The 25,054-nt window shown below is 46.2% G+C and overlaps 1 protein-coding gene across 1 annotated transcript in view; it reads right to left on the bottom strand.

Annotated features, from left to right (window-relative positions):
- Window positions 1-20,992, bottom strand: part of LOC137437700 (neuronal migration protein doublecortin-like) — a 73,022-nt gene extending 52,030 nt beyond the window's left edge. The window contains exons 1-2 of the mRNA XM_068132222.2: window positions 20,914-20,992; window positions 19,848-20,237 (exon numbers count right to left, since the gene is read on the bottom strand). Of these exons, the coding sequence (XP_067988323.1) occupies window positions 19,848-20,235 (388 nt within the window). The 5' untranslated portion in view covers window positions 20,236-20,237; window positions 20,914-20,992. The remainder of the gene's footprint in view (window positions 1-19,847; window positions 20,238-20,913) is intronic.
- Window positions 20,993-25,054: the final 4,062 nt, after the last annotated feature.

Below are 25,054 nucleotides of genomic sequence, written 5' to 3'. Positions count from 1 at the left end.
AAAACAAAGACCTTCCATTGTGCATCCAATCGCAAGGTGTACCACACTGGATATACCATTGACTAAATACAGCAAAATCAAGATGGGAAACTGTACTTTATGGAGCACATTACACATTCAGAGTCCGTGTGGATAATGGTGCAAAGTGGATCAATAAGGGAGCAGGAGATATATTACCAAGAGGAAACCCAGTGAACTGCATGCTTTTACTTCGCCACCTAAAACCAGCGACTCATTATCTTCTTTGTCATTGTATAGCGGTAAAAGGCTCGATTGTGTCAAATACCATGATTTGTGTGGAATGGATCACAACGGTCTCGACACCAAATAGGAAATTGATATTACAGTAAAACTTTTGTTGCGAACCAAGAACTGCATCCTTCTCAACTGCTCAGATGGACTAATTATACAAATGTTTGCTTTTTTTCCTTCTCCAAAAATGGCCCTTGCAAACAGGATACAGCACATACACTTCCTTAGGAGGCCGACGAAGCTTCTTCTTAGGAGGCCGATGAAGCTTCTTCTCATGAGGCCGACGAAGCTTCTTCTTCTTAGGAGGCCGACGAAGCTTCTTCTCGTGAGGCCGATGAAGCTTCTTCTCATGTGGCCGACGAAGCTTCTTCTTAGGAAGCCGATGAAGCTTCTTCTTTGGAAGCCGACGAAGCTTCTTCTTAGGAAGCCGATGAAGCTTCTTCTTAGGAAGCCGATGAAGCTTCTTCTTCGGAGACCGACGAAGCTTTTGATCAGAGATTGGGGCCCGACTCTGGCTGAGACATACCAAATACTTTGAAAATGGTACGTGCAGCTTCCTTGCTTGATGCTCAGCATTTAGAGGATAGAGCATGGACAAACCCCAAGGGTATCAGAAAATTCCTTCAAAATTACCCCACTGTTTGGGGAGAGAAAAGAGATATCATATAAAGATGATGTCACCGGTATCCAGAGTGTCCTGGGAAGTTACATCACCTCCCCCAAGCTCAGTGGGTATGTTTGTCTGAAGTTTAGTCCGGTATTATCTTGTGTGTGTGTGTGTGTGTGTGTGTGTGTGTGTGTGTGTGTGTGTGTGTGTGTGTGTGTGTGTTGGTGGTGGTGTGTGAAACTCCTCCACGAGCCTTAGACCCTGAAAAAACCTAAGCTAGATACACATCTTCAGATCACATCATTTTTAAAAAACGATTAATATCTCAGATCACTTTTTCACATTTTTTAACCAAATGACCATTTTTTGTCCTTTCAAGGTGAGGATATGATGCATACCAAACTAGAATGACACTCGGTGGAGCACAAACCTCCACCAGGCTGAACTGTTTGCATTATGCATTCCACTGATAGGGCAGATCTCGATGCGGACCTTTTTTTTTTTTTCTTTTTTTTTTTTGTATACTGAATCGAGGCTCGTGAAAGAGCTAACATTTATTTCACAAACAAATCAACCAGACAAACAAAATATACAAAAAGAGGGAGCGGAAGACAAGATGGGGAGAGAAGGGGAAGCACACAACCACAACATTTGAGAGCAGGGAGAAGTGTGGGAGGGAGAGGGCTTGGGGGCAGGAGGCATGGGAAGGGGAGGGGGGGGAGGGGGGTGGGAGAAGTATAAAACACAAGGGGACCGAAATTAGCGGGGGTAGAAAAGATCAAGGTTTTGGATGGGGGAGGATAAGAGATGGTGGTGAACAGCTGTTTTAAAGACCTGGAGGGTGGAGTGGGATTGAAGAGAGTGAGGGAGTTTGTTCCAGAGGCGGGAGAAAAGAGGAATGAAGGAGTGAAGGTGAGCAGAAAGTCTTGATTTTGGCAGTTTAACCATAAGAGGGTTGCAGGCAGATCTTGTGCGACCTGTAGGAATATTTGGAGGACAGAGCCCAGAGAGGGCTGGGGGGGCAAGGCTTTTTCTGGTCTTCATCAATGATCTCTCTGACTCTCTTGAAAATCCTCTCTATCTCTTTGCTGACGACTCTACTCTCTGTCGCTCCATTCCTCATCCCTCAGATCGGCAGTCTGCAGCCTCCTCACTCTCTGCAGACCTGGACAAAATCACAGACTGGGCAAACAAATGGAACATGTCTTTCAATCCTGATAAATCTCACACTCTTACGATGTCTCTCCGAAAAGACCGACTGGAAAACCCTCCCATCCACTTTCTGAATAATCCTCTCCAAGAAGTTCTGTCACTCAAGCTTTTGGGTCTCACTATTTGCCATGATCTTTCCTGGGAAAACCACATTTCAAATCTGGCCTCCAAAGCCAGTCGCCGACTGGGCATCCTCCGTCGTGCGAAGTCCTTCCTTGGCACACCTGAGCTCCTCACCACATACAAGGCTTTCATCCGCAGCTCTATGGAATACTGTTCCCCCCTCTGGGCTGGTGCTCCTGCCTCACACCTAGCTCGTCTTCACGCTGTTGAAACCAAAGCTTTCAGAATCATTGGAATCTCCCGCGATGAAGCTAACTCCAAGGGCCTTTCACTCACTCACCGCAGGCAGGTTGGTGGTCTTTCCGTCTTCTACCGACTCCTCTCTGGCCTTGCGTCAAGGACCTAAACCAAGATCTAATCAGCTTGTTCTTGTTACCTGCCCAAATCGTCCACCTATTTTTGTCATACTGGACCCCAAGCTTGGGGAGTTTATTTACAAAAAAAGTCTGATTTATCTGGTGTGTTGTTGTATGATAAAGCATACCTTGGGGCACTAGAAATTGACCGTCTGGTCATTCAACTCTGGGTGTTACCGTTCTGGTGGCAAGAATGTCGTGAATTTGACACACGTCAAGTGAAAAAAAAGGTAAATCACGGTTTCAGCTCCTGTGATGTCAAAAAAGGGCTTGCAGTGTACCGATTTCACTGAAATGATGCTTACACGTGTCCTCAACTATGAATGTAAATATGATTGTGATCAGATCACCTTTTGGGGTCGCTTTTTACATTTTCGTTCCTAAAATGAGCATTTCCCACTTTCACTTGGGTCGTTTTTTTCAAGTTCGGGGCCATTTTAGAAGCATTTCATTTTAAGAGGTCAACCGGATCTCTATGTGGAGAAATGAAAATCTTATAGCCAATCTCCCTAAACTGCTAAATGACGCAATTCGCTTGTTTAAGTGTTTCATTCCATGTGGTGTGGATTCGGCTTACAGGAAGTAAATGTTGCCTGCATATATGTTTTTGGAGGCTACATGGCCAAGTTGTAGCGTGTTAAAATTTTATACCTCTATCATCACACTGGTTGTTGGTTGGAGACATCTGATCAGGTTGCTGGTTGGAGACCTCTGATCAGGTTGCTGGTTGGAGACCTCTGATCAGTTTGCTGGTTGGAGACATCTGATCAGGTTGCTGGTTGGAGACATCTCATCGGGTTGCTGGTTGGTTGGAGACATCTGATCAGGTTGCTGGTTGGAGACATCTGATCAGGTTGCTGGTTGGAGACATCTGATCAGGTTGCTGGTTGGAGACATCTGATCAGGTTGCTGGTTAGAGACATCTGATCAGGTTGTTGGTTGGAGACATCTGATCAGGTTGCTGGTTGGAGACATCTGATCAGGTTGCTGATTGGAGACATCTGATCAGGTTGCTGCTTGGAGACATCTGATCAGGTTGCTGGTTGGAGACATCTGATCAGGTTGCTGGTTGGAGACATCTGATCGGGTTGCTGGTTGGAGACATCTGAACATGTTGCTGGTTGGAGACATCTGATCGGGTTGCTGGTTGGAGACATCTGATCGGGTTGCTGGTTGGAGACATCTGAACAGGTTGCTGGTTGGAGACATCTGATCAGGTTGCTGGTTGGAGACATCTGATCAGGTTGCTGGTTGGAGACATCTGATCAGGTTGCTGGTTGGAGACATCTGATCAGGTTGCTGGTTGGAGACATCTGAACAGGTTTCTGGTTGGAGACGTCTGATCGGGTTGCTGGTTGGAGACATCGATCAGGTTGCTGGTTGTAGACATCGGATCAGGTTGCTGGTTAGAGACATCTGATCAGGTTGCTGGTTGGAGACATCTGATCAGGTTGCTGGTTGGAGAAATCTGATCAGGTTGCTGGTTGGAGACATCTGATCAGGTTGCTGGTTGGAGACATCTGATCAGGTTGCTGGTTAGAGACATCTGATCAGGTTGCTGGTTGGAGACATCTGATCAGGTTGCTGATTGGAGACATCTGATCAGGTTGCTGATTGGAGACATCTGAACAGGTTGCTGGTTGGAGACATCTGATCGGGTTGCTGGTTGGAGACATCTGATCGGGTTGCTGGTTGGAGACATCTGAACAGGTTGCTGGTTGGAGACATCTGATCGGGTTGCTGGTTGGAGACATCTGATCAGGTTGCTGGTTGGAGACATCTGATCAGGTTGCTGGTTGGAGACATCTGATCAGGTTGCTGGTTGGAGACATCTGATCAGGTTGCTGGTTGGAGACATCTGAACGGGTTGCTGGTTGGAGACATCTGATCGGGTTGCTGGTTGGAGACATCTGAACAGGTTGCTGGTTGGAGACATCTGATCGGGTTGCTGGTTGGAGACATCTGATCAGGTTGCTGGTTGGAGACATCTGATCAGGTTGCTGGTTGGAGACATCTGATCAGGTTGCTGGTTGGAGACATCTGATCAGGTTGCTGGTTGGAGACATCTGATCAGGTTGCTGGTTGGAGACATCTGATCAGGTTGCTGGTTGGAGACATCTGATCAGGTTGCTGGTTGGAGACATCTGAACAGGTTGCTGGTTGGAGACATCTGATCGGGTTGCTGGTTGGAGACATCTGATCGGGTTGCTGGTTGGAGACATCTGATCGGGTTGCTGGTTGGAGACATCTGATCGGGTTGCTGGTTGGAGACATTGATCAGGTTGCTGGTTGGAGACATCGGATCAGGTTTTTATCTTTGCAGGTTTTGCTGCTTCAGTTCCCATTGATCATGGCTGACGACTGTATCATCCATCCATTACTGCCGCTAAACAGAAAACCAGGCTATCAAACAATTAACTGATAAAACTTGGGGGAAAATTGAAACATGTGCTGCATTCTACTTAAACAAACCTGATTCCAAGTACCATTCGTTATCAGAAAAAATACCAAAATTAAAAGCTGGAGGGTATCATTCATCATGCTACAAATTACTAACATCACTCCCGTCCTCAGCTGTTTCGCCTGTAACATCCACGCTTGTCAACGTCTTCCTCAGAACTTCACCTCAGAAGTGCCACCAGTGACATCACTGTTTCGTCATCTGGGCTTTTTGATGACGTTTGCTTGTTTTGCAACAAAATGTGCATCGAAGTCAACCAGAGGAAACGCAATATCCAAACAGATGCATGCTTGATTCAGCTGAGAGCAAAATTCAGGAAAGACCCAGTACAAGGACATGAGGATTTGGAATTGTCAGCGAAGGTGGGTAATATTGACTTTCATGGTAAGGAAGTCAGACACCATAAATGTAGATAGGATTATGCTGATGCCCTCTAAAATAAAGCGACCAAAAAAATAAGAGAGACCAGTACCACGAAGTATACGAGGAATTATATGATAAGATTCAGTGGGAGGACGTTGTGAAGGGCAACCGCCCTTTGTTGATCAGGGATGTGTATAGTTTATTCTGTGGTATGTGGGTTAAAACTGATCAAATGGAAGTGATATGCCTTGCTACCGAACCATATTAAACAAATCTCTAATCCATTTCGGTGACAACCTCTCTTCCACAAGTCCATATAATCGATTGGGGCTCATCATCGTTTCCTCCCAAATGACGGAGAAAGATGCTGTGTTGATGGAAAAAAAAATGAGTGATAAGTGGCGATGAGCAGGCGGATATTCTCCTGGCTGAAGCTGCAAAACTTTTGAGAAGCATCCTGCTCGAAGTTACAAAGAATGCCAACCCCGCTCTCCCTCGCCCTGAACTCAGAGCACTTCCAGAAGGGACAGGTGCCAACTCCTGAAAATGCGTCAAGTTTATACTAGATGTCACCAGCCAAGACTCTAGCAACCCAAACGAGCGGGACACAAGAGTCTATCAGTGATGGCCTGTTATGCAATACCACCAAAGGGCATGTGAAACCAGCAAAGCACATCTGCATTGGTGAAGAGCATGACAGGAAGTGAGACTCGTGCTACCCAAGATGGAACTTCCATGGAGTCTGGTCTTGCTACCGCAATTGACGGACAACTACGATGAAAAAGCGTCTGCTCTCGAGGGGCTGCACGGGAATTGTAATGCAGAACGTGAAATATACATCGACTCCCAATAGTGTAAGCTGCACTCCTGAAGGTGATGGAAACGAGCCAGCAAGAAAGAAAAGACGGCAGTGTCTAACAGCAGCGGAGAAAACGCTGGCTCTATACAGAGGCCAGCCGTTCACCACCAAATCCAACTTCCAGCTATATGAGCCTGTACACCCAGAGAACTTGCAGCGGTCAGAACACAAGGATATACGTACTCTGGGTTCTGTTACGTATGCGCAATAATGCTGCCCGATGTGGAGAGGCTGGAATTATTTGACGGCCATTGACCCCTTACCAATCCAGAAAATCGGTTACATGGAGAACATCCAATTACCTCCCACCAGACTCCAAGTTGTTCGACACACGAAGCTCTAATCTGAAAACGTACGTGAGGAACGTGGTGAAAAGTATATCAGTCTCACATATGATTTGGCTATCTCCAAGCTGGCTATGAGAATCCTAAATTTAATGATCTGTTCATGCCACAGGACCCCTTCCACTTAGTCATCATTTTAAACAGGGCTTGTATACTTCATTGAAGTCGCAGGATTAGCACAGCTACTCTGCGATGCAGGTATTCTGGGATCAAGATTTTTGAATGGTTTCCTAAATGGCAAGCATTATGCCTGGTGCACTCGACTTCATACTCTGGCTATATTCGTGTTCCTGGAGCTGCACATGGAGCAGTTCATCGCACAAGAGAGGCCGATGTCCGATTAGCTTCGTGATCTTGCATCAAAAGCCGACCCAACCCATGTGGATGACCTTTTGGACAGATGTGTCCATGCAGTAACCTGATCAGATATCTCAACCAGCAACCTGATCAGATATCTCAACCAGCAACCTGATCAGATGTCTTCAACCAGCAACCTGATCAGATGTCTCCAACCAGCAACCAGTGTGACGATAGAGGTATAAAATTTTAACACATTACAACTCTTCCATGTGGCCTCCAAAAACATATATGTGGGCAACATTTACTTCCTGTAAGCCACACCACATGTAATGAAAGTGTAAACCACACCACATGTAAGTGGATTACCACGCCACATGGAATGAAACACTTAAACAAGTGAATTGCGTCATATAGCGGTAAAGGGGTCAGTTTAGGGAGATTGACTTGAAGATTTTTATTTCTCCACATAGAGACCTGGTTGACCTCATAAAATGCAGCGTATGTCCTTGGGCAGTTTTTAAAATAGGATTTGGAGTAGGTTGTTCTCTAAGAACTATTTCTAAAATGGCCCTGAACTTGAAAAACGACCCAACTGAAAATATAAATTTGCTTATTTTGGGAATAAAAATGTAAAACGTTACCCTGAAAGGTAATCTGGTCACAATTATCTTCAGATTGGTAGTTGAGGACATGTGTATGCATCATTTCAGTGAAATTTGTACACTGTGGGCCCATTTTTGACATCACAGGAGCAGAAAACGAGATTTTCATGTTTTCGGCTTGGTGAGAATTCACTTTAAAAAATGAAAAAATTAAAAAATTAATGTACCCAGATCCAGATCTTCACCAAATTCGAAACAATTTGTCCTTGTCACACACCCAATGTGTCCACCAAGTTTCATCCAAATGCATCCACAACTTTTTGGTATATCTTTGCCACAAACAGACAAACAGACAAACGTGAAAACATAAAAAGCGGAGGTAATGATAGTTTATATTGTTGCGGATATGGGATTTGCATCCATCCATATCCGCTTGTAAATATTCCCCTATTTCCTCAATACTTCCCAACTATCCCCAATCCCCCATTCCCTAGTCCCATTTTCTGTAAACAACACTCTGTAGACCCGACCTCCCCCTATTTCCCCCATTAAATGTCGTGCCCAGGTTCACCGCATCTCATGTAAGACAACTATAGGACATCTTGCTAGTTATTCTTAGTCTATGTCAGTTAAGGACTCGTTTCCATTAATTTTGACCCTTCGTTGCACCAGAATGTGATTGTATGGCACCGTTAGGAAGTTTAGGACCTCCCAATACCTCCCTGCAGCTCTTCCTCACGGTTCAGCAACAACAACAACAACAACAACAACAGCAGCAATGGCAGCGGCGTGCACAGGGAGTGCACGTCCTCACTCCAGCTTGGTTGGTAGGGGGTGTTGGGAGGGCATGAGGCCTTCCCAACGAGCCGCCATCGAACATGTGCTCGACGGGGTTACCAAATAGGGGCTCCCTGTCAGCTCCTCGTCAAGGGCGGAGCCTGGTAACCCCCGCACCCAATGGAAGCGGCGGACCGGCCCCAGGGGGGCGGAGCCAACCAGCCGAGGGCGGGAGTGTCACTCCCCGCTGAGCATGCGCAGGAAGAGGGAGGTGACGTCAGATGCGCGCTGAGCTTGAAGCAAGAGAGACGTCCCTTCCGAGCGCTGTGACACCTCCTTGCATCTCTTGGACCGTGCTTGATCCTGTCCCCGAGCCAAGGTGCACCTTGTGCTATCAACCTACCTGTCGATTCCTGCCATCAATCCCTGTGTAAGTCTACCTTGTTCCGTTTGTCTGTGGTCTGTCTGGGATAAGATAAGACTGTAATTAAGTGCCCATCTCTTCTGTGTTTTTACCTCACTACCTTGTAATCTACCCCCTTTTCTCCACCACTGTAATTATACCTTCCTCCGGAGGTCTTGATAACTGTACCCCTTGCGTCGTTTCATCTATCCCAGTCGTTGTGTCCTTTCCATCATTGATTTAGCATAGCGCGATTTGGTCAACGTCTGGGTGGAATCGGGGTCTAGTCGGGGAATAACTGTGCGGTCGCGGTCATACCAACCGCTCGGTCAAAATAACATCTAAACCGCGTCCGTAACAATTGGTGTCGAGGAGTGAGATTCGAGGCCCGAACCAAATTTTTTTTAAAACATCTAGAAAAAAATTTGGTCAAAATTATAAAGTCACCGAAATTTGATTTTGTTTTACAAAAAAAACCCGAATTTTGAAAGTCGCGCTATGGCAGATCAAGACGGCTGGGTTCCGGTAGAGGAGAGTGAGGCAGGGTCGATCCAGGACCAAATTGAGGGACATGAGGAGAGCGAAGCAGTGAGGGCGGCAGGTTCGCAAAATGGCGTCCTCGCGCACGAGGTTACGGGCGCGCAAAATGGCGCCTCGCAGATGGCTACGGCGGCCGCGCCCGCTGCACAAGTGGGAGGGATTGACATGCAGGTCCTCATTGCGCAGCTACAGGCAGCTGTACAGATGAGTATGGGGAGCCAAATTGAGCGACTGGGTGAGCGATTGGAGGGCCAAATGGGGGTAATGAGGGACGAAGCGAGGGGTACCAGTGAGGGATTAGACAAGAAATTTGAGGGATTAGACAAGAAATTTGAGGGATTAGACAAGAAATTTGAGGGGTTAGACAATGGGATAGAAGGGGTGAAACATGGGTCAATGGGGGTAGAAAACAGAATGGCCGCTCAAGAGAATCAAATAGAAGGGGTGAAACATGGGTTAACGGGGGTAGAAAACAGAATGGCCGCTCAAGAGAATCAAATGGAAGGGATGAAAAAGGGGTTAGAGGGGTTAGAAAACAGTATGGAAGGCAAATTGAGGGACATGAGGGCCCAAGCGGAAAGGGAAGTTAAAAAAATGGGGCAGCAGATAGAGGGGGTCAGAATGGGGGTAGAAACTAAATTGGATGCTCACAGGGAGGAAATGGAGCAGATCAATCTATGGAGCAGATCGTCTTTATCAATGATCTCTCTGACTCTCTGGAAAATCCTCTCTATCTCTTTGCTGATGACTCCACTCTCTGCCGCTCCATTCCTCTTCCCTCAGATCGGCAGTCTGCAGCCTCCTCACTCTCTGAAGACCTGGACAAAATCACAGACTGGTCAAACAAGTGGAACATGTCTTTCAATCCTGACAAATCTCACTCTCTTACTATGTCTCTCCGAAAAGATCGACTGGACAACCCTCCCATCTACTTTCTCAACAATCCTCTCCAAGAAGTTCTGTCACTCAAGCTTTTGGGTCTCACTATCTGCCATGATCTTTCTTGGGAAAACCACATTTCCAAGCTGGCCTCCAAAGCCAGTCGCCGACTGGGCATCCTCCGTCGTGCGAAGTCCTTCCTCGGCACACCTGAGCTCCTCACCACATACAAGGCTTTCATCCGCAGCTCAATGGAATACTGTTCTCCCCTATGGGCTGGTGCTCCTGCCTCACACCTGGCTCGGCTTCACGCTGTTGAATCCAAAGCTTTCAAAATCATTGGAATCTCCCGCGATGAAGCTATCTCTGAGGGCCTTTCACTCACTCACCGCAGGCAGGTAGGTGGCCTTTCTGTCTTCTACCGACTCCTCTCCGGCCTTGCTCCCCCAGCTCTCTCTGTGCTCTGTCCCCCAAATATTCCTACAGGTCGCACAAGATCTGCCAGCAACCCTCTGATGGTTAAACTGCCGAAATCTCGGCTCTCTGCTCACCTTCACTCTTTCATTCCTCTTTTCTCCCGCCTGTGGAACAAACTCCCACACTCCCTTCAATCCCTCTCCTCCCTCCAGGTCTTTAAAACAGCTGTTCACCACCATCTCTTATCTTCCCCCATCCATAACCTTGATCTTTTCTACCCCCACTAATTCACCCCAGATCCACCTTGTTTGAAATTCCAACTTCTTTCCTGGAAATCCTGGCAGTGTCCATATGTTTATACCTCTCCCACCCCCCCCCCCCCTTCACATGCCTCCCCCCCTTCACATGCCTCCCCCCCAAAGCCCTCTCCCTCCCACAGATCTCTCGATGTCTCCATGTCTCTCGGTCCCTGCTCTCAAATGTTGTGGTTGTGTCCTTCCCCCTCTCTCCCCATCTTGTCTACCGCTCCCGATGTTATTTGTTTTATGTGTCTGTTTGTCTTTCTGTGTGATTAATGTTCGCTCTTTCACGAGCCTCGATCTTGTATACAAAACAAAACAAAAAAAAAGAAAAAAAAGATGAGGGTGGCATCTGGGCAGGAGATGCAAGTGATGGGAGAGGAGATCAGAAGAGGTGTGAGTGAGGAGGTCGGAGAAGTGCGCGAGGAGGTGAGGCACTGTAAGGAGCGCATGGAGAAGGAGGTGAGAAAGGGGACTGTAAAATTGCAAGGTGGTATAGAGGAGTTGACGCTGGGAGTAGAACAACTGACAGTGGGACAAAAGGAGTTGGGGGACCAGGTAAAGAAGAACACAGCGGTAATAGAGGGTTTAAAATCGACACAGAAGGAGATGAAAAAGGACGTAGGGGTAATTAAAAAAGAGTGTCAGACGGTACATGAGGACCTGACGAGGAAAATGAACAAGGTGGTAGAGGTGATGGAGGTTAAAGAGCGGGAGGTGCGGGAGCACATAGAAAAAAATAAGGTGGAGTTAGAGGAAGAACTTAAGGGGGCGCACGAGGAGATGAAGGAGGTGAAGCAGAAATTAGAAGAAGTGGAAGAAGGGGTGAGCGAAATTAAGAAGCGACGGAGAGAGGATAAGAAAGAGATAAAGGAGGAAGTAAAAGAATTGGTCCAAAGTCTGTGTTCGGATCGTGATGATGTGCTCATTAACCGGATGAGGGATTCGCAGGTGATGGAGGAGAAGCGAAGAGAAAGAGGACCCGGTGTAAGTGGTGACCAATATGTTCGTGCGTATGATGCGCCAGGTGATTTAATAAGCTTGGGGGTCGAGATGGACCCGGATGTTCGTGAGAGGCCAAGAGTGAGGTGTATGGCTGGTCCGGAGGGTATGGAACGAGGGTGCGAGCGAGAGGGTCCGGTGATGGGAGAGGTGCGAGGTGTGAGTGAGCAAGGTTGTGGTGGTATGGAATGGGTAGCGGGTTGCGGAAGCGTGACCCATGCATCGACACCAACAGGGGTAGTTTTTAGAGGGACAGGAGAGGCACGGGAGCCCCTTGGGGGTAATGTACTGTGGGGGCCCGGCCGGTTCGGCCCCGCGCTGACCCCGCAAGGGGCGACGCACGGGGTCCGGCAGGCGGGCAACGACTCACATACGAGGTGGTCCCACAAGGTCCCACTCGCGCCGTATGACGGTGGGTAAGGGTGGCATCCCTGCCACCCTTCCCATGAATATGGGGCAAATGCGCTACAGATTATGGGGTGTATGGCAGTGAAAACTAGCCCGGGTGGGTTAGGATATTGTGTGTAGGGATCTAGCGAAGATGACATTAGGTAACGTTAAGGTTAGTTAGTGACAAGGATACCTGTAGAGGGGACGCAGGTAGATTAGAGTGGATGATAATGACGAGGGAGTGCAATAGTTTAAAGGGATGACTGGGAAGCGCAAGTTTCAGAGGGGAGTAGTTAGATGAGATGATGCTGTGTGAGAACTGGACAGGTGTGTGGAGCAGTGTATGAGTAGTGAGTGTTGTGGATCAGCGCGAATGCGCTTGGGGGAGAGAAGGGTGCAGGCGGCACCAAGTATGAGAGCACAGGTGTGCAAGTGCAGGTGTGTGGAATATATGGAGCAGAGAATGAGTGGTGTGGAGAGAGTTGGAGTAAGTGGTACGGAGTGGTGTGCATGGTGCGAAGGTGTGGATGGGGGAAGAGTGGACCCCTTTTCACGAGTACCCGGGGAGGGTAGTTTAAAGAATAGTTAGAAGGTATAGGTAAATTGTGGTTGGATATTGGCATTTGTGGTGCGGTTGCAGAATGGTATTGTGGATGGGTGCATTGGTGTGGTGAAATTGGCTGGTCGTGTGGCCTGTTAGTATGAGTGTGAATGGTTGGGCACTCCGCCACTGTTAGATGTCGGCCAGGTGAGGCCGCAGGTGGGCTCTGGGAGCCGTTAGTGTCAGTGGGTGCCTGAGGATCCCGGGTGTGGATCGGGCAGCCCGTGCCAGAGAGGGCACTGAGGGGGTGAGAGTGCGAGAGGGCCTTCCCCAGTTAGTTAGGTTAGGGTGAGGAGCAGGTGAGCTCGGTAGGCAACAACAGTGGTGGAGGTGTGCAGGTGGGCGGACCAGCTGGGAGCGTCACACGACCCAGCCACCGAAATTGTGCGGGGGCACCGAGTGTTGAATCGGGGAGTGAGACCCAAATTGATGGTGTGCACCACAGATGGTCAATGGGATTTTGGTTCTTCGAACCACATAGAGTAAAGTTGGCCATTGGATTGGCAGGGAAAGACCCCGGGTAATGTAAAGTTGTTAAAGTCATTTAGGAAATAGTTAGGATTGATGAACCTGTCGCACCATACGCAGCCACTTACGTGAGGTGGTGATGATGACTCCACACCTGTGTTCCTTTGTTCTGTGTTGCAGGAAAGGAGAATTGCTGTGTGGATTTGTGAGACGCATCACGACGTGGATGAGACATTGGGGTGATTCCATCTCTCCCTCCTTAGGAGGGACTGATGATGAATTGGTGATGGCAAATTTTGATGTTGAGTTGGAGATGGCAAATTTTGATGAGAGTTGGAAATGGCAAATTTGATTGGTTAGGAGGGAGAGAAGACGAATTTGGTTTATGGGAGGAACGGGGAAGACAGTAGGGATGTTTGTTGATGTGTAAAGTTGATGTTTATGGGTAGTGTTGTGTTTTGTGGATACAGTAAGGGGTAAGGGAGGGGCAATGTAGGTTACCTGGTGGGGGGGGGGGGGGGACGTACGGTAGGAACGTACCTGTCTCACCTGGTTCCCATGTGCCCCCAGTGTGCATTACCTTGAATTGCGTGTACTTTTGCGCCCTTACCACCTTACTCACTTGTCTTCTTTTGTCTCCCACCTCCGAGGATCTGGCTTTGGGGCAGAGAGAGAGGAGAGAGAGGCGCTGGCTCCGCAGTTGTGGGCCTGTACTTCCGCTGCTTGCTGCCTGGATCGATACACCATATGGACCGCAATTTTTGTGGCCGCCCACAATGGACCGCAGTTCTTTTGCGGTCAAGCACCACCCGTGGATGGACCTCTGGGTCAACGTGGCACCTATGCCATACAGGTGAACCACTTTTAGTTGGCCCCCTGACGGCCACAATTAAGAAATGGACGCGGTTGGCGCCTTTCTTTATTTCTAAAGAAGCCAGAAGGCCAAGTGCACTCCAAGAAGGCAAGACCAGCGGCAGAACATCGGCCGGCTGCGACACCACCGGTGACCATGGACACTTAATTGTGCATTTTATGAACACTTTATTGGTGCACTGGATGGTGCTGACTGTGCGTAATGGGGTGGTGCTTTTGGTGCTTGGACGGGGTGCTCTGCACATTATTAAAGGCCGTAGGGCCACAGGGCACTCGTGGGTTGGTGTATCGATGCTGGCATGCGTGCTCTCCCTATGCATAACATCTGCATGTGTTCCTCAAAGAACAGGTCCTGGATCGTAGTGTAAATATCAGTCTTGTATAAATGATGCTCCCTACCGGCTGTATGTTTAGTTTGAGGATGCTTTCCGCGATTCGGTTATCCTGTGGGTGTGTTTCTGTTAGGAGAAGGGTGCAACGTCGCAGGGGGACATATTTACTCATTTGTGAACATCTGTAAAACTGTCGCACTCAGGGTTGAGTTAATAGTAGAGGGAACTACATCTGAGTGCCACACTAAAGTAGGTAAAAATTTATCGGGTCGGGACGCCCCGAGGTAGAGAAGGGTGCAATGTTGCGGATATGGGATTTGCATCCATCCATATCCGCTTGTAAATATTCCCCTATTTCCTCAATACTTCCCAACTATCCCCAATCCCCCATTCCCTAGTCCCATTTTCTGTAAACAACACTCTGTAGACCCGACCTCCCCCTATTTCCCCCATTAAATGTCGTGCCCAGGTTCACCGCATCTCATGTAAGACAACTATAGGACATCTTGCTAGTTATTCTTAGTCTATGTCAGTTAAGGACTCGTTTCCATTAATTCTGACCCTTCGTTGCACCAGAATGTGATTGTATGGCACCGTTAGGAAGTTTAGGACCTCCCAATACCTCCCCGCAGCTCTTCCTCACGGTTCAGCAACAACAACAACAACAACAGCAATGGCAGCGGCATGCACAGGGAGTGCGCGTCCTCACTCCGGCTTGGTTGGTAGGAGGTGTTGGGAGGGCATGAGGCCTTCCCAACGAGCCGCCATCGAAGATGTGCTCGACGGGGTTACCAAATAGGGGCTCCCTGTCAGCTCCTCGTCCAGGGCGGAGCCTGGTAACCCCCGCACCCAATGGAAGCGGCGGACCGGCCCCAGGGGGGGCGGAGCCAACCAGCCGAGGGCGTGTCACTCCCCGCTGAGCATGCACAGGAAGAGGGAGGTGACGTCAGATGCGCGCTGAGCTTGAAGCAAGAGAGACGTCCCTTCCGAGCGCTGTGACACCTCCCTGCATCTCTTGGACCGTGCTTGATCCGGTCCCCGAGCCAAGGTGCACCTTGTGCTATCAACCTACCTGTCGATTCCTGCCATCAATCCCTGTGTAAGTCTACCTTGATCCGTTTGTCTGTGGTCTGTCTGGGATAAGATAAGACTGTAATTAAGTGCCCATCTCTTCTGTGTTTTTACCTCACTACCTTGTAATCTACCCCCTTTTCTCCACCACTGTAATTATACCCTCCTCCGGAGGTCTTGAGAACTGTACCCCTTGCGTCGTTTCCTCTTTCCCAGTCGTTGTGTCCTTTCCATCATTGATTTAGCATAGCGCGATTTGGTCAACGTCTGGGTGGAATCGGGGTCTAGTCGGGGAATAACTGTTCGGTCGCGGTCATACCAACCGCTCGGTCAAAATAACATCTAAACCGCGTCCGTAACAATATTATTCTCCCTACATCCTCCGGCATTCACGTGGCACTCTCAAATCTGGATCTCATATCTGGATCTCAAATCTGGATCTCAAATCTGGATCTCAAATCTGGATCTCAAATCTGGATGAATGAAAAGGAATGATGATCGTTTTGATAAGATGGGTTTTAATGCGAAGGAGCTATCCCTTTAAATTCCTATTTCTTCACCGGTTCTCTCCTCCTCTCCCTCAATTTTCGAAGCCTACTTCCTCAATTTAGCCACACGACCTGTGTGTACATCATGAGACGTCCCCGGTGGCAAATGACAAAATGTAATCTGAAACCAAAAGCCAGAAGACCTCCCATAGATGCGATATCTAAGCAATAAGTGGCGGAATGTTGATGGAATCCATTGTTTAATGGTTTAAAGCCTCATGAGGGAAGAGTCAAATTTTCCCCAAAGATTTAATTGCACAATTCATCAGTGCAGCCTAATTAGCAGGTGTTTATAAAATTGAAACAAAAGAAAACAAATGAACCTGGAAAAAATTAACTTGTTAATAATGTTGCTAAATTATGCAAGAGAAAGAGAGACTACCGAAGCAGTTTGAGAAAGCCATCTTATTGCACTGCTCATCATCCCCCAACCCCACCCCACTCACCCCAAACTCCCACCCCACTCACCCCCAACTCCCACCCCACTCACCCCCAACTCCCACCCCACTCACCCCACCCCGAACAAGCAAACAACCGACAAGACAAAGAATAACTGGAAATTATGAGTGTTCAAAAAGTTCTCGGAACGAGATGCTCTTTAAAAGTCAAGGAAAATCCAAGGTTGTTTTACTTGTGATAATTTACTTGATAATATTTGGTGAAAATCCGGATCCGGATCAGAGAATTTTTTTTAATGACTTCAACATTGAGAGATAGGGCAAAAAGCGATTTAAAGCACGATATCGCAAAGTTGTGGACGGATTCAGACAAAATTTGGAGGAGAGGTTGGGTATGTGACAAGGACGAAACGATTAGATTTTGGTGAAGATCCGGATCCGAGAATTTTGTAAATGATTTTTTAACATAGGTGATGGGGCAAAAAGCGATTTAAAGCACGATATCTCGAAACGTTTTGGACGGATTCGGACAAAACTTTGTGGACAGATTAGATGTGGAACAAGGACGCATCAATTCGATTTTGGTGAAGATCTGAATAGGGATCCAGATACGAGAATTATTTAATTTTCAAAATGAATCTTTACCATTGAGTGATAGGGCCAAAAACGATATATAACATATTTCAAAAAGTTATGAACGTGTTATGACTAAACTAGGTGGATGAGTTGGTTAGGTGACGAGAACAAGCCCAATAGATTTTGGTTCAGGTCCGAATCCAGATCCGGCCTATCATTGGGATACAAAACAAACTGCTCAGCCTGGCGCAGGTATGCTCTAGTTTCTAGTTTGGGTAATTGCTGTTCTCGTTCTACTTTGGATAGTTAAACCATCATTTTACAAAACCGAATAATATCAGGTTTATAAATCACGAGTCCAGTAGTTGGACATTATCGAACAACGGGACGAGTCCCACATCAACCATGTCGAGCAAAACGAAAGGAAAAGGGGAGAGAAATTGGGAGGTGGTGGTGTACCTGACATGTGCACTCAACACTCTGCATGTTTTGGAAACACCAAATACGACCTCTGACCTCAATAAAAATCTGTTGGAAAAGCCAAGACACCTCGTCCAGCTGTAAATGGACTCTGTGCAGGAAGGAATGGTTTTTCACCGTGGAAGACATGAGATTGCTGTGAGGTCGTTTCAAAGGTCAACAATTCGGCTGCAACGAGCCATTCCTCTCTGCTCAGCGTCCATTTAGAGGCCGGCCCCACAATAAATCACCATCACCAGGTCACACCTCCACGACACGACACCACCTTTACCTTCAAAGATAAGCGAGTAACTATAGGCATACATGCATCACAGCTCAAGGTAAGACCATCATTCAAGTAGCTTTGTAAAGCAAAAATGGTCTTTGGTTAATCGGGCACGGCCTTGGAAGTGGTCGCTGCTCTGTAAACAATTTGGAAAGCAAAATCGGAGCAACATGAAACTGTCCAACTGGATTGTTTTGTTTTCAATCTTGCAAACAAAATTCCACCATTGTACAAACATGTACTTCTGGAGAATTAAACGGACAAATGAAACGAAATGGTGAGACACAGAGAGTTTACAGAAACGTTTGAGTCCATCCATAAACACACATGGTTTGACTCAAGGATTCAAAGGCAAAGCGTGAGAATATATGAAGGAGGAACAAGATCGGATGCAAAACCATGGAACTGCACAATGCGAAATATCCAAATGGTCAAAACCATGGAACTGCACAATGCGAAATATCCAAATGGTCAAAACCATGGAACTGCACAATGCGAAATATCCAAATGGTCAAAACCATGGAACTGCACAATGCAAAATATCCAAATGGTCAAAACCATGGAACTGCACAATGCGAAATTTCCAAATGGTCAAAACCATGGAACTGCACAATGCGAAATATCCAAATGGTCAAAACCATGGAACTGCACAATGTGAAATATCCAAATGGTCAAAACCATGGAACTGCACAATGCGAAATTTCCAAATGGTCAAAACCATGGAACTGCACAATGGGAAATTTCCAAATGGTCAAAACCATGGAACTGCACAATGCGAAATATCCAAATGGTCAAAACCATGGAACTGCACAATGTGAAATATCCAAATGGTCAAAACCATGGAACTGCACAATGTGAAATATCCAAATGGTCAAAACCATGGAACTGCACAATGCGAAATTTCCAAATGGTCAAAACCATGGAACTGCACAATGCAAAATTTCCAAATGGTCAAAACCATGGAACTGCACAATGCGAAATATCCAAATGGTCAAAACCATGGAACTGCACAATGCAAAATATCCAAATGGTCAAAACCATGGAACTGCACAATGCGAAATTTCCAAATGGTCAAAACCATGGAACTGCACAATGCGAAATTTCCAAATGGTCAAAACCATGGAACTGCACAATGCAAAATATCCAAATGGTAAAAACCATGCAACTGCACAATGCGAAATATCCAAATGGTCAAAACTATGGAACTGCACAATGCGAAATATCCAAATGGTAAAAACCATGGAACTGCACAATGCGAAATATCCAAATGGTCAAAACCATGGAACTGCACAATGCGAAATATCCAAATGGTCAAAACCATGGAACTGCACAATGCAAAATATCCAAATGGTCAAAACCATGGAACTGCACAATGCGAAATATCCAAATGGTCAAAACCATGGAACTGCACAATGCAAAATTTCCAAATGGTCAAAACCATGGAACTGCACAATGCGAAATTTCCAAATGGTCAAAACCATGGAACTGCACAATGCGAAATATCCAAATGGTCAAAACCATGGAATTGCACAATGCGAAATTTCCAAATGGTCAAAACCATGGAACTGCACAATGCGAAATATCCAAATGGTAAAAACCATGGAACTGCACAATGCGAAATATCCAAATGGTCAAAACTATGGAACTGCACAATGTGAAATATCCAAATGGTAAAAACCATGGAACTGCACAATGCAAAATATGCAAATGGTCAAAACCATGGAACTGCACAATGCGAAATATCCAAATGGTCAAAACCATGGAACTGCACAATGCAAAATATCCAAATGGTCAAAACCATGGAATTGCACAATGCTAAATATCCAAATGGTCAAAACCATGGAACTGCACAATTTGAAATATCCAAATGGTCAAAACCATGGAACTGCACAATGTGAAATATCCAAATGGTCAAAACCATGGAACTGCACAATGCAAAATATCCAAATGGTCAAAACCATGGAACTGCACAATGCAAAATATCCAAATGGTCAAAATCATGGGAGATGCAAAGAAAATGTGGATATGATATGTGTTGTTCAAACAAACCTTCAACCAGCTCATCAAGGCTGCAGATCTTGGTAACACCATCAAAGGTGTAGATTCCCCGGACCCCCTGGGGGAGGTTGACGTTATCGGAGAGGGTACGCGTCAGGTCTGCCAGGAGCGCCTCGAACGAGCGAAAGCGATCGGGCGAGATGGCGTACACGATGCCCTTGAAGTAACGGTCTCCGTTACGGTAAAAGCGGACCTTCTTGGCCCGTTTGTCGGAGCTGAGGCTCTGCAAGGTGCGAGTTCGGTAGAAGCTGCAGTGGGCGCTGTGCGTGGGGCTTGGAAGTCCATTCATGCGAGAACCCTTGCCTTGCCTCTGGCTCCGGTCTCTCTCGTCGAAATGCTGGTGTTGATCCAGATCGAGCGCATCACCATTAAATGCCATCTCTAGGGGAGGGCACGATGGGAAAGAGATGGGGTTGGTGCGGGGAGGGAGGGGTTCGTAAGGGGTGGGGAGCATGAGGAGTAGTCACCAAAATCGAATCCGAGATGGACAAAGGGACACAACGAGACAAGAGCTCTCTGCACATCCTGTGCAGACAATGGAGGTGTAATAATCAAACGAATGGCACAATTGCAGCACAAAATAATGAAGGTCTTGCGGGCAATTCAGCACGTGACGTGCAAAGGCAAATAGGCATCAAGGAGTTTCATGGACAAAGCACCAAACGTTTGCGAGGGAAAACATCTCGAGATGCTCTCCAAGGATGTCTGGGCTGCTTTGTCTCGACGAGCCCCCCTCAACCCCCAATGCCCCCCCTCCACCCCCAACACGCGCTCAGCTTAGCTACGGTCAAGACGAGCTCTTGATAAAATCTTTTTAACCTTTCCCTATCCCGAGAAGGTCCACGTCAGAAAGATTGCGAACAATGGAAGGTTCATCATCATCAGATAGACCTGAAATTTCTGGAATTAAATTCATAATAGATTTTTTTTTTTAAGAACAATTAACAGTCATTTAAATTATTTCATTCCCTTGTTTAAAAAACACTAATTTTTGCCACTTAACGCACTGAAGGAAAGCATCAAAATCGTCCTCCCCTCCCCTTCGACTAGACCTCACCAGAACCTTCTCGGCCTCAACGAACGCGCTGCGATGCTGGGAATACCAAGCAGTTCGGGCGTGAGCGCTATATGGACGCGCAGGGGCGTGGCCAAGCGTTCACATAATTTATGAAAGCTCCGCCCACCTCGCGCTCCGATAGGCTGCATCCTGCACGATGCTTGTACGAAACAATGGGATTACATCATTCGTTGGTTAATCTGCTTTTGTCAGCTCCCTTCAAGTTGCTCATGCGTGTGCAAAGCGTTAGGGGATGAAGCACAATTTATAGGTGCTTTTACCTCCTCGTATTTATTAAAAAAATACACGATAAGGTATAAATGTTATCATCTAAAATACCTTTGGGGATTTTGCGTGATACAAATTGAAACTACTCGAATAAATTGCGTTGTATTTTTGTCCGACGTGGACAACATTCGACAGACAAAGGTGGATTGTTTTGATAAATGGCCGTTTGGTACTGGTGCGAGCGGTGAGTGCGTCCCCTATCGAACACCAAGGTAACCCACACGACCACCACCTCGCTCCCAGACCTCTATGTAACCTGTGGAACACACACACACACACACACACACACACACACACACACACACACACACACACACACACACAAACCATCCATCGACAATTACAGGTTCACCTTTCTGCTTTTCCTGCAGGCTAAATCGTCAAAAAAATTGCTTCGGATTTCATCCAAGCTTCATCTCAATTTAGATGATGGCCAAATGTGACCACCTGTCCTGTGACATTGCAGAGCGCAAGGAGCTCTTTATGATCTTCAGCTTTAAGAAAGAGCGTTTTGCTTTGGTTACCGCCATCACTAGTACCACCTTCACAGTCACGTGCACATTTGGGTAAGTGTCGATTATATATACATATATACATATGGTGCTGTAATGAAAACATAGGGGAAATACCCCTGGCCCTCACCTGGTAGAATAAACAGTATACTGCACTGAATAAAGGTATTTTAAACCAATTTCAATGGTTGCTAGAAGACAGGGCAGCATGTAGAATCATACTAACATAATCATAAGACTTTAAACAAACAAAAAAATACCTATTTTGGGGGGCAACACCCCCCCCCCCCACCCTCCCACCCCGTGTACATCCTCAGACCCCAATTTTTCTAATGCCGTGAACAATCTTTGGTACAGCACGGGTGGTGGAGGTCGTGGTGAAATTTCATCGAAATAGTGTGTGTAGTTTCTGAGAAGAAAGCAAATACCTATTTTGGGGGGCAACACCCCCCCCCTGTAGACCCCGAAAGGGGCAGATTTTATTTAATGCCGTGAACAAACTTTGGTACATCACGGGTGGTGAAGGTTGTGGTGAAGTTTAATCGAAATTGCGTGTGTAGTTTCTAAGAAGAAAGCATATACCTATTTTTGGGGGTCAAACCTGGGCCCAATTTGACCCCCCCATAGACCTCCTTAGACTTCGATTTTCTTAGTGCAGTGAACAAACTTCGGTACATCAAGGGCGATGAAGGTTGTGGTCAAGTTTCATCAGAATAGTGTTTGTAGTTTCAGAGGAAAAAGCAAATTCCTATTTTGGGGGGTCAAACCTGGATCCACTTTGAACCTCGGTAGACCCCCTTAGACCCCGGGTTTTTTTTAAAATTCTGTGAACAAACTTTAGTCACAACACAACATATATCATTTGTACCAAATTTGGTCGTAATCCCCTCATCGGTTTCGGAAATAAGTTTCAAGTGTTTACGGATGGACGGACTGACGTACGGACAACGCGCCATCGCATAAGCTCCCCTGAACTTCGTTCCAGGTGAGATACAAATCATGGAAAAAATCAACGAAAAATCATGAATCACTTATTTTGCGCTATGGTTCCAGAAGGGGAGTGTTGGGGATCAGGAATGGTGGGGGGGGGGGGGGGGTGAGGGAGGGAGGGTACAGGGTGGATACATTGAACACATTCTGTGAATACAAGCCGTCCAGACTCATGGGACACCTGGCTTATGGGACACCCTGTATACTATGTATATATATAATGGTTATCCTTTTGAAGATAATTAACAGGGTGCTAATCATAAATAAAAAAACAAGAAATATGTCGTGCATAGCAAAATACTTGTGAAATCCCTAAAATGAGTTGTTGACCTTTTGCCCATGTTGACCTCAAAAATAATTGGTGCTTGAATTCAGTGATCTGATTTGCAAATACTCTTCGAATTTCAAATCAATCAGATGAAAATTGAGGATTTTTGAAATTTCACCTAAGTTGTTGACCTTTGGCCTATGTTGACCTTTTGGTCTATGTTGACCTCAAAATGAATTGGTGGTTGAATTCAGTTTGCTGATCTGAAAATCTCCTTCAAATTTCAAGTCAATCGGATGAGAATTGAGGATTTTTAGATATTTCACAAAGAAGTTGACCTTTTGACCCCAAAAACAAAAGGCTCTTCCTTGTGACCAACTCTACCATTTGGTGAAGTTTCGCAAAGATTGGTTTAAAATTGTGACCTATAGGCGATTGACATACAGACAACCAAACAGACAAACAGACAGACATGCAGACAAACAAACAGACAGAATAATCCACATGACCAACCAATATACTTGACAAATCTTCGATTTTCGCAAGTAATAAGCTTTACCAAGAAGGTGGCGAGCCATCTTGGACAGCCCCACTGTCACCTCAAAATGGTCTTAAGCCACCATTTTATTTCAGGCTGCTCGAAAATGCCTTGACTTGGAACAGGCCGCAACAGTTTCTGTACGATAAAGCACTCAAATTTTTTTTTCACTTTCCTCACTCATATAATCAAATGTCTGATCTTCATTCCTACGAATCGCTCTTTGCATCACTTTTGTTGGTGCTGTAGTTTACAAATTAGTATCTTGGAGAGATTTTATGCATTGTATGATATGATATTCCACTATGGCCTCTCACAGACTAATTAAAGTATAAAATCAAAATCTGTCTTTGGATTTGAGGATCAGAGCTCGTGCACTAAATAAGTGACAAAATCTGAAGTGAAATCTGAAAACTTTAGGAAATTAGCGATTGTTATAACCTGAGCCTCTGCCTGACTAATTATCAACACCATACATCCGCACACCACAGCAGGATGGCCGATAGGTACCCACACTAGGCTTAAGCTGTCTAGCCTGGGTTTGAATCTCAACCCAGCTATAAACTTTCATCATAGTGTTTCACAGGTATGGTGAATCATCAAGGTATGTGCCGTTCGTCAGATGGACAACATCTGCTGGAATTAGTTAGTGGACATAAAAGAATAAAGATCCCTTCTCAGTGTCTTTCACAAACAGTAGGGGAGCTTTAACCGGCATGCTGGCCAAATTCTAAATTCTTGTGCTAACCTTCGATCTCGCGAGATCTTGACGGCGACGGCATGGATTTTCGAAGCTGTACACGTTCTCCATGTTTTCAAAATGAAGTCATTGTTCACAATTGTATTTTGTCAAAACTGTATTTATATTTCGGTGTATGAACCAATAGTGTGTCCCTAGGAAGTTTCTCGGTGTTAATCTTTCATAAATTAATCGTTTCTGTTTGCCACACGTGTGCGGCCTTGCCTCAGGCTTCCCCGGTCCCCCGTCGAAGTTTGTTCCTTCCTTCGCTGTTTTTGCTAGGTTCTAAGATTTTTCCCTTCTCCCCCAAACTTCGCCATGTGCTACGGCCAAACTTCCCCTTCCCCCCCACCCCCCCAAAAAAACAAACAAAAAAAAACATTTATTTCCCATTCTCCACATGTGAAGTTGTCCCATCGTGTGCTTCTGTCCACTTGCGCCGTCTCGCACCGCCCCCATTATCTACTTGCCTTCCACCTTTTCCCCTGTTCACGTGACTCCTGGTTGTCCCTCTAGGCTCCCTCTCCCCATTGGTATTTTTGTGAATATAAGATTGTTCTTCACGGTTCTGTTTGAATATGTTTAAACTTTCCCCTGCAGTGTTTTATTCAGTGGTATATTACAACACGCTGTTTTTCTTCCTATTTAAAAGGCTTTTTTCAATTCCCTCTTCCACTCATTCAACTTCAAAAAAATATTCAATCTCTTATAATTCTCTCACTACATGCTCTAAATTCACATTCATTCCACCCTTCCTCCATCGTTCTTAAACGGATCGCTAACTTGAAAATCACAATAAACCCAAT

This window comes from Myxine glutinosa, chromosome 12 (assembly GCF_964187855.1).
Source record: "Myxine glutinosa chromosome 12, kmMyxGlut1.1, whole genome shotgun sequence".
Lineage (NCBI taxonomy): Eukaryota > Metazoa > Chordata > Myxini > Myxiniformes > Myxinidae > Myxine > Myxine glutinosa.
Note: the sequence above shows the minus strand (reverse complement) of the source record. Positions and strands in the feature narration are given on the sequence as shown.